Consider the following 11,026-nt stretch of genomic DNA (forward strand, 5'->3'; position numbering starts at 1 on the left):
GTGTTAAATACAGAAATGGCACACATAACTGAGACTGCGCCTTTTAGTACGGTGTGCCTTATGGTCGTGAAAATATGGTAATATTTTTCACTACATATTGTATTTACGCTTTACAGTTTTTTCTTTGTCAAATAAAGTTCTCAGGCGATGTATTTTTTGTGAAATATATATTTGTTTCTTGCCAAATACCTAAAACCAGCCCAGATCAAATTTCAAAAAATGTTTAGAATAAAATATTACAGCTTTTGTCCAATAACAGTAAAAGTAATATTAATAGTGTTTTAATCGTGTTGCTATGATTGTTTTTTAAAATGTTGATATAAATACTGACTCAATTAATTACTTAATTAATTTACCTTGGCTTCCAGCCTCTGCAAATTCAGCAAGTGTTAGCAAATACTCAGAGGGAAGATTACAATAATCTTGAGTTATGAAGAAAATTTTTGAGTTTTAACATTATAAGTAATTTTTAACCTCGCAGTTGTCGATTGCACTCAATGGCTGGGACAGTAATACAGCAGTTTTGAGCTTTTTGATCAATGTGTGTCTGATCAGCTGCAGTTACCCAACCTGTACATATTAAATGTTATATTGTTGTGCAGAGCAGCTTGATTAGCACTGCAAAGTACCACAATCAGATTGGAATTTTTTTTCAGTTTTTCTGTTTGCGGTCTTTCAACTTGTTCCTACTTTACTACTGATGCATCACACATGTAAATATGTAAAAGGCCTTCCCAACATACAAATATTGAGATAGAAACACAATGTTATCAAAGTATGATCTTAATTATGAAGTTATCTGATAAGCCTTCAGTCTGCTGCGCAAGAAATATGCAGCTGGATTGTTTTTTCAAAATGTGGTATTAAACAGTATTACATTAATAATATGGAGAGGAGAGAGTAAGCTGAGGTGGCATAGAAATCTTTTTTTTTATATCCCCTGGACACCTCCCTTGGAAGGTGTTCCAGGCACATCCCACTGGGAGGGGGCCCAGGGGCCGACCCTGGATACACAGAGGGGACTATGTGTCCCAGCTGGCCTGAGAATGTCTCTGCTTCCCTAGCAAAGCTGGAAGAGGTGTCTAGGTAGAGAGAAGTCTCTGCTGAGACTGCCACCCCTTTGACCTGGTCCTGAATAAAGTGTAGGACATCGGGTACCAGTACATTAGTAAAAGTAACCTGTGACATTACTATGTTCAGGCTCTCTGTCAATGATAATAATCCTAACACTATTTTAGTGCCCTTAACCTAACTGTCCTTGTTTTCTGTGTCTTTGCAAATTTGCAGACTACTTAGTCTTTCTCTAAACATTAAGAAAATGAAATGCTGCAGTGCACAATCAACTGCTGTGGGAGGGATAGTAATCCAACACTCTTGGGAAAACTCTGGCACTCTCTCTGCAATATAATGAAAAGAACTGTAAACAGTAGGATCAAAATGATATATTTTTTTTGTGGTTTAGAAACCATAACATTTTGTGACTTTGGTATAGCTTGATAACTGTAGCTGGCCAGTGATGAATCATAAAGCAATGTTGAACATATCTATTTACAGTTCGGCATATAAAATGTTATTTACAGTATCTTTAGAATCTCTCTCTTCTCTTATGAACTCTTGGGAAAAAAGTAAATTGCTTTTTATTGATGATTTAATTAAAGAACAAAAATTTGCCAATTGTTTCAAATGATTAACAGTTTTAAAAAAGAATAAAAATATGGTCAGTCTTATGATTGAATCTACATAAAGAAAGCATTTGGTTAGAATATTTCATAAAGATTATTTTAAGGAAAGGAAAAGAAACACCCATTTTTATATGTAAGAGAGAGCTCTCTTCACATTTCTTTCAACTGTGATCAGAAATCAGAAATGTTATATACATTTGCAATATCGTACTTTAACTGTAATATGCAATGACCTTCCACTGCACTTTAAATCGGAAAACTTCGGTTCAAGTTTTAGTTTTATTTTTTATAGTAATAGCATTGCATATCCTGCACTTGCTGTTATTGCACTTCTGGTTAGACCTTAACTGCATTTTGTTGCTTTGTACCTGTGCAATGACAATAAAGTTGAATCTAATCTAATTTAAAAATCACAATTGCATGTCTATCACACTGTAAAAACTCTGGTTTGCCATACAAAAAAATGCTGTGACAAAGTTGAATGTATCTCCTCAAATACTAAATATCTGTTCTGGTGTACATTTCCTTGTATTTAGAGCAGTTTAGTGGACTTGCATTTTGAGGCATTCTTTCCCTTTTAGATGGCCTTCCCAATAAGCCCCGAGAGGCCCCAACATTGATGAAACATTTCTCTTTTTTGTCTCCTCAGGAAAAGAAGAGTATGTTGCAACCTTCAAAGGATCTGAGTTCTTCTGCTACGACTTGTCCTTGAACCCGATTCAAAGCAGCAGTGATGAAATCACATTGTCATTCAAAACCCTACAGAGGAACGGACTAATGCTGCACACGGGCAAATCTGCAGATTACGTCAACCTGGCGCTGAAAAATGGGGCTGTGTCACTCGTCATTAATTTGGGGTCTGGAGCCTTTGAAGCTCTTGTGGAGCCAGTCAATGGAAAATTTAATGACAATGATTGGCATGATGTCAAAGTTACACGGAATCTACGTCAGGTAACAGTAAAAATGGTGATGAAAAGATTAACTAATTAAAAAAATTTAATTTACTTAAACCACTGCCATCATAGAATATTTCCCCCCAACTCTGAATTGGATAACCTAATTTAATCATTTTGATGGACACCTTAACAGGACCACAAGAGAGCAAGGACATCTAGAATTAAATTAAGACTACAATTAACTTATGATTTTCTATTTCAAACTAAAAAGCTTGGCCTGTCCACGTGGATTTCAATAGTCTCCGCAAAATTCTTTTTTAAGGATAAAAACAGATTTTTAATTTATTTTTATATTTTTTACGGGTACAAAAGATACTTCATTTGAAGATGTTATATGATAATAAAGTTGGGGTAATTATACTTAATTTTATCATCCAAAGCCCAAATATGTCTAGCTAACTTCCTGTTAGAAAATGTACATCCAAGATGAGAGTCGAAGAAAATGAAAATTTTCAACACAGGAACTCTTTCTAATGGGATCCAAACAATTTCACTTCTATTAGCTTATTTCTGTTATAATGTTTGGAATGATCACATTATTCTTACTTAATGTCAATCAAGAGTGGAAGACTAAGAAGGACAGTAAAGAGTCTTTCCAGTAGCTTTTTAATGTATTGTAGAGAGCCCCCATAATTTAATGAGCCATTGTTGGTAAACAATCAAATGTTTTACCTGTGATTTGTACCATAAATAGTCTCAGTATCCAGCTGTTCTGAGGAGGGTAACAAAATTAAATTTATTAACAAATAAATTAACCTTTGTGGTAAAAGTGAATCAATGAAAAGATTTGTTACAATCTGTTCTCTAACACAGTGAGTGGTCTGTTGACTTTTTTTGTCAAAAAAAACAATGCTTCTTTCCCAACAACATTTTTGTAGAAAAAATGCCCCAGCAGTGTAAGATCCATGACCACAGAAAAATGTTTAGTTGACACACGTATTCACCCGTTCTCTTTTCTTGTCATTGGTAATATGTTATGCAAACCACATCTGAGTAACTTAATAGTTTTAAATGTTATTTTTCTTCAAAGTAATAACTGCCCCCAAAAAGGTTCAGTAAGGACAAAAAGGTTAACAACGCTCTTCTAGGGATTATTCAGTTGGGATTTGGGATATGAGCTTAATGAGAACAGGTCGTTTCTACAGGTTAACAAGTTTAATATATTATTTGCATTTTAACAAAGTATACTTTCTTAATTTGCCGCTGATATAACATTATCTAATAAAGTTGAATATTTGTTGAAGTATACTTAAAGCTTACAAAATTGTATCTTTTGATGAATTACATTGTGTAAAAGTATAAGTACAAGAGCATTATTTAAAGTAGAGGTGCCTCTTTTCATAGTGTAGTCCTTAATTTTACTATTTATAAACTTTGTGCTTATAAAAGCATACTGGCTGGTTTATATAAAAAAGGCAGAAAAAAGTATTTAAGTATAACCATGGAAAAAATGTAAGGAATTTTTTGCTGTTCATGTATATATATTTACTAACGCAAACCTAAAAAACTTGAAGTTTATGATTTTATAAATCAAATGGTTAGGCTAGACTATTGAACTACAGGTAAACACTTTTTTTTTTTCTTGCAGTTAGCAGTTGAACACAAGAGAAAATCTCTAGATTTGTTCCTGCTCCCTTGCTGGAAAGTGTTTATCTTCACCGTAACATTAAAATGCTTAATTTCAGACTCTGCACTGTAGTTATTAACAAAGCACTGGCTCTTTACAATTTGAACTTTCACCAAATTCAAATATAAAAGAAAAAAAAAGCATACTGAATGCATGGATTATGGGGGATCAAAATATCCATCCTCCTCATTCGTTGTCAGGTCCTCTTTTCTTTGTCTCATTGCAGTAAAGTGATCCTAAAGTTCATCAGTAAGACCAAATGAAAGGTAAAGTATCAAGTGAGTGCAAAAAAAAAAAAGGTCTGATGTGCTGGATTGGGAAACTGCTGATGACTAAACAATAATAAAACATCTCTATATTTAAACAATATTAACATGTTAAAAAGGTTTTTATGAACTTTAAACATAAACCTACTTAAAGAGGGTCAATTGATGTGCTTTAGGGATTCTTTTTTAAACCATATGATATCTTAAATCATGCTGTTTTGCTCCAAACCCCTTTTTTTCTGTAATTCAGCTGCTGTTTGGCCTCAAACACTTAAGAGTTGAACTTTATAAAGAAAGTTTCAGAATCACTGGATGAGCTCTCGCTCCACTATTGGGGCATTCTTCTTATTTTTCTTGGTCAGCTTTTTTCTTGTTGAACTTATTTTGCCCTTTTATTTTCTCTATGTCACTAACATGCTTTGGAAACAAACTAACATCATTCATGGAATGTACCATTCTACTAACCAGTATGGGTTTTGTTGTTTAACAATGTGCTAACAGTATTGACCATCATATATTATTTGAGTAACAATCGTTATTCTGTTCACAGTTTTTACTTTCCTTTCTCCCCCCTTTTCCACAAAGCACTCAGGCATTGGACACGCTATGGTAAACAAACTACATTGTTCGGTAGATATCATTCTAATTGTTTCTTAGTTTGGGTTTGCCGTGTGTTTCTTTTCTTTCTTTTTTTTTATTGTAGACGTCATTTACAAAATAAGGGAAATTGCGGTTGGTACTCTTCTGCTTACTTTTCAAATTCTTTTAGTTTTATTTCTCGGTTCATTCATTGGTTTTCACTTAGTTTGTTACACCTGTTTTTTTGTCCACTTCTGTTTGGCCCACTCTTTTTTAGGAGCATCATTTTCGAGCCATTTGCAACAAGCTGTGATTAATAATCAAGACGCCCTCTTCTCTGGCTGGACTGATGCTCTGTGGCTCAGCCAGTTGTATCCCCATTCACTTTGCATGTCATCCTCTTCACGTACATGTTGGAAATGTAAAACTGCATTAGCCAACATGTATGTTACATCTGAACTGTGTTTGCTATTTCTTCCCTAGTATTTTTTGTGTTTTCCTTTTGTGCTCTAGCAGTGCTCATTAACTCTTCCATACGTTTTTGCATGTATGTGACACTGTGACAAGTATACAAAATATAATTCAGTATCCACATAAAAAAATGGGAATTGTTTCTTTTTGATTACTTTTAAACAAAAAGAAAATACAAATACATGCATGTTCTTAGTAACCTAACCTTTTTTTCCATACTAAAAGGTGACTGCATGTGTCCCCTTCTAACCTAGAGGCACGCTGTGATCTGATTTAACTACTAAATGTACTAATTTAAAATATGAGTTCAGTTTAACTAACCAAGATGACGTTATACTAACACCATTTTTGTGTCTGCTAAATTACTTTTAAGTTGCATTGAAGGCAATACTAACACTGTAGTATGGGCAGTTTACTAACTTTATGACCAAAACTGTATTCTTTTGAAGGTTTATGGTCTTCCAACTAATGAAACTGGACAAAATAATATAAAAACAAGAAAAAAGGACACTTAAATCAGACATGAAAATGGGTTTGGGATTATAAAACAGGAAAATATGGGACTGACAAAGGAAAAGGAGTAAATATGGATAATTTAGTTTGCCTCGCTATAGTATGTCCTTTCCCTGTGCTTTCTTGTATAGGTAACCATATCTGTAGATGGGATTCTGACCACCACAGGATATACACAGGAGGACTATACCATGCTGGGCTCGGATGACTTTTTCTATGTTGGAGGGAGCCCTAGTACAGCGGACCTGCCTGGATCTCCTGTTAGCAACAACTTCATGGGTTGCCTGAAGGAGGTAAACACCACTTCTATGTGAACTCTTATGACTGGTGGGTGTATGGGATGTACCACTGGCTTCACCTCAGGACATCGTAACTGGCCTTTCACACCCACACACTGCCCTTGTGTCTTTCTGAACATTCTCTTTAATTCTGCTATACCTCTTCTCTTAAAATAGTTTGATGCAAGTTTTTTGATCAACTACTCCTCTTCTACCTAATCTGTGGACATACAATATTTAAGACATAGGTTGAACCAATTCCAAGATACCTCCTAAACTCTGTCTTATTCTGGAATTTATCACTCTTCTCCAGCAGTTCTGTAAATTATACATCAAAGAAAAATACTCATGTAGAGATAAGGTAGTGAATTTTTATAAACAGTCAGGAAACACTCCCACCCCCAATGGGTCAACTACCAATCTAATATAAGGTCAAAGCAACTGTCTACCATTTTTCAAATTTTTTGAATCCTAGTCATATTTAGTGTCCACCATTTACATCTTGAAAGTGCCAGGTTGCACCTCCATTGTATATTTAGAGTTTGTGTATTTCTTTATGGTATTGATTTTACTGTAAGAAATGTTCTCATATTGAAATGATGGCTTTAAGAAATTGCTGCAGATATGAATATTACCGATCAATGAGGCCACTCTCCCGATCAATGTACTAAATTGGATTGCAATCATTGAATACCAGAGGTTTACAGTGAACTAATTGTTCAAAGAAATCTGTCGGAAATTACTTGTGACATGATGTATTATCCTTCTAGAAGTGGCTGACAGAAAACCCATCGACTTTGATCATAATGCTCAAATTAAGATACCATAATTGTGCCAAGAATAAATATCCTTCACATCATTACACCAATTTGTCTGGCAAGATTAATTAGAAGAACAATAAAAACAGGTGGAGAGCTGAGCCTCTATAACATACTAGGGTAATTTACACTGTTGTAATCCCAGTTACCGAAACTAATAGAACGAAATAAAAGGATTAGGATTTCACCACATACTAAATATGCAAAAATATGAAAAAAAAAAAAACAAGTTACATTCCAGCTCACTATTATTTACTATTATTATTTTCAGACATTCAAGTGAATGACAAATACTGGCGAGATATGACTACTTGAATATCAGTTTTCAAAAAAAGAACACCTTATGATAATGCATCAGGTGGTATGTCAGATTAGGCTTTGCTATAAATAATTTTTCATGGTGCTAGAATCAGAATTAGGGATTATATTGGGGATTCATTTATATAGAATAAAATAATTTGTTGATTAGATGCTATTATGGAAAACTTAGTGTACATTTTCAATTTCTAACTAGTTGAATCTCTTACACACCTTATCTGTAGTGTGCTGGAACTTCATCTGAAGGCTGCTGCCAAATGCTGCAGCAAGGAATCAGCTGGATTGAGAATCAAACTCCTTAATGCCTTCTGCATGTTATACTGTACAAGTTTGAGTACTCAAAAGGCCTAGTTAATGTATAATCTCTGCACAAGAGAAAGTTTTAAAGCAGATATGATTTATCAATTTTCCTTGAAAATAGTAGATTGCAAAGGAAGGCAAACAAATGCATAGATGAACAGAAAAGTAAATGAAACAATCAATGTTGTATTTTCTCTATAAATAGGATTAACCTGTTAATAATAAGAAAAGTCATTTACACAAATTATTATGAGATTTGAGAGAGTATTGATGCAGTTGGTGGATTTCTGGCTGATTCACGCCTGACCATTTCACTACATTTGCTCACTCTGAGCACCCCAGCTCAGCCTATAGTGTGAAATTGCACAGGTGCCTCTTCACAGGTCAGCCTCCTAGTATGTTGCAATGGCACATAAGATGTAGTTTAACAGCATGTGCTCTATTCCTTGACTGATGGTGTGTCCCCTTGGGGCTTTGTTGCAGTATTTGTGTGCAGACACTAGCCCGAGTTACTACAGTGTGCCTTCCCTGTTGATTCTGATGGCAAAAGAAATGGTGGTGCAGTAATAGGTCAGTTGTTACAACCACGCTTGATGAAAAATTAGTGCAGTACTACTAGCGCAGAGCAAAGCATTGCTCTGTCCAAAGCTTCTTTAACTTGAAAGGTGCCCTTTGTCTTGACTATAAAAATTGATTCTGGTGTATTTGCTATATCTGTTCCATCAAGTCCAACAGGCAGAGATAACAGAATTTTTTTTCCTTTACTACTTTATACAATTTTATTGTTGGGTTGACGTTCTGGTAATATTACTTTTTATTTCTCCAATACTAAAATACTTTACCATGAAAAAACATACAGAAGTTAAAATGAGTACACAGTGAACATATTTATTAAGGTGCTGTTAATGGGACATGTTTACAGGTGTTGGTAACACAACAGGTAAAACAAACATAGCAAGAAACAAAAACAAATAAACTCTAAATGTACTAGTAATAATGTGCAGTGGCATGGAACATTAGTAGAAAGTGAGGCAGAAAAAGGCATTGAAACAAAAAAAAAAAAAAACAGGCCGAACTTGAACATCCATAAACAAAGGACTATTTCTAGTGCTAATGGACACTAGTCTATCCAAGGCTAACTCCAGCCGATCTTTGCCAATGGACAGCAGAGGAAGTAGGGAAACCCGTAAGTGACCGTCCAAGGCAGCAATACCATGCCATTTAAAATTGACTTGTAAGAATTCTGATAGAGGACTTAAAAGTGTCATGTTTGGTTTCAGGTTCCTAACCCACGTGCAGAACACTCAGACAGGGAAAAAGTTCAAAGGTTTATTAAAGGATTTGTACAATAAACAGGTCAGGGGGTTATCAGATCCAGGACTGGTCAAGACAGGGTTCACTGCAGAGGGGGACAGAGGAGTTAGCAGAAGTCCAGGTAATATGCAGAATGTGGAGGTGCAGGTCTGTACCTGTTCTGGAGTTTGAGCAGAGCGGCAGAGGGGGGGAACCAGGAGGGCCCAGAGGCTGTCGGCAGACTGAGGGCTTGGTGGAGGCAGAGCTTGGTTTGAGTGTTTTCAGATCACAGGTTTGAGTTTCCCTTCCAGATTCTTCAGAGAGCGGGCAGGCAGGTCTTTGACTGGTTTGATTCTCCAGGGTTCTTCAGAGATCAGACAGACAGATTTCCAACAGAGAAACTCTTCAGGGTTTCTGAATTCAGACAGGTTCAACCTGGGAAGCAGAGAAGACAAAACAGATCAGGTTCAGGTTTTCAGGGAGTCAAAGATTCAGACAGGCAGGTTGGCTCAGGCTTGCTAACCATAACTGGCAAACACTCCGGCGCTGGGGTGATGTCCTCTGCCTCCTTATATACTGGTCTCCTGATGAGCAAACGAGCAACAGGTGGTGCAATCAGCTCCAGCTCCAGGAGACCCAGAACGCCCTCAGGAGGAATCCTTGGCGCCCTCTGGTGGGCAAAAGTGGACAGACCTCCAGATCCCAACAAAAAGAATTATCGGAGAAGTTTTTCAAGAGCCTACTTTCATTTTTGGAGAGTTTAAGAAAGACCTAGAATGACACAGTAAACAAAAACCATCCCCTCAAAAATTGTCAAAGAGACTACTTTCACCTGTGGTGAGCCTAAAAAAGACTTGGAATCATATCAAAGAAAACAATAAGCAATGTACTCTACAGCCATGGCTGTATAGATGCTCACGACACAAGACTCCATTTCTGAAAAAACAGTTTTGCATAAAGGTTGCTACACAATATTTTGACAAGCCTTTAAAATACTGGGAGAACACAGTCTCATCAAATTAAAGCAAGATTGAAGTCTTTGGATGCCCCTCATACACACTGGAACGCATTGCTGCTAAATGCACTAACTAATCAGTGAACATGTCTACATGTCAGCTGAGATAAAGAAGAGAGAACATATAGTAAGAGGTTGAACTAACAAACAGTGCAGAATTGGAGAATAAAAAATTATATAACGTAGGTCCTATGTTCCCCAGCAGCCTAACAACATTTAAAGGTTTAAGCCTAGTCATAAAAGTAGACAGGTTGTCTACTTTAACTGGTCTTTAGTTCCACAGTAGAGGAATCTGATAACTAAAAAAGCTGCCTCTCATAGTTTTAGAAATTCAAGGAACCTTCAGAAAACCTGCTCTTTGAAGCACACTGTTAGCTTTTTTTTTTTTTTTTTTTTTTTTAACTATTTTTGAAACTGAATAACATTTTCTGTCTTTCAGGTTTCTATGTCTTCAAGATTTGTCTGTAGTATATGTTATAGGTTAGCTCATCCGGATTTAAGGACAAATATAGAGTATCATCAGCATAAAAATGTAAATTATTCCAAACGTTACACTGATAGGGAGCAGGTATATTGCCCCATAGGAAGCCCTGGAGCTTTCATAATGTTTGTGACGCACACAAAAATAAAACAAAGAAGGAAGATGATGTTCCAGTCAGAAATTTGTAGTATGTGTGGAATTAATGTCTGGTTACAGTTTACTAGGAGAAAAATAATATTTGATTAGTGGTAAAGGATGGCTTATAGAGCTTATAAAGCGTTTGACACGGTTGATCATGATGTTCTAAAGATTAGGCTTCTTAAATCAGGGTTTTCAAAGAAAACTGTCTCTTGGTTTTCAAACTATCTTAGTGACAGAACTCAGTGCATTAAGCATGATGGTGTTCAATCTGGTATTTTACCAATCTTT

General features: G+C 35.8%; 1 protein-coding gene across 20 annotated transcripts in view; it reads left to right on the forward strand.

Moving 5' to 3' along the window:
- nrxn1 (neurexin 1) overlaps window positions 1-11,026 on the forward strand; it is a 321,828-nt gene that overhangs the window by 103,709 nt on the left and 207,093 nt on the right. For 18 of the 20 annotated variants that reach the window (XM_015382002.1, XM_015382015.1, XM_015382020.1 and 15 more), the window contains 3 exons: window positions 2,332-2,633; window positions 5,117-5,140; window positions 6,226-6,387. In XM_015382002.1, coding sequence (XP_015237488.1) covers window positions 2,332-2,633; window positions 5,117-5,140; window positions 6,226-6,387 — 488 coding nt within the window. The remainder of the gene's footprint in view (window positions 1-2,331; window positions 2,634-5,116; window positions 5,141-6,225; window positions 6,388-11,026) is intronic. The other 2 variants (XM_015382006.1, XM_015382016.1) reach the window with 1 other exon arrangement.

Source organism: Cyprinodon variegatus, unplaced genomic scaffold, assembly GCF_000732505.1.
Source record: "Cyprinodon variegatus isolate N-32 unplaced genomic scaffold, C_variegatus-1.0 Scaffold246, whole genome shotgun sequence".
In the NCBI taxonomy this organism is placed as follows: Eukaryota; Metazoa; Chordata; class Actinopteri; order Cyprinodontiformes; family Cyprinodontidae; genus Cyprinodon; species Cyprinodon variegatus.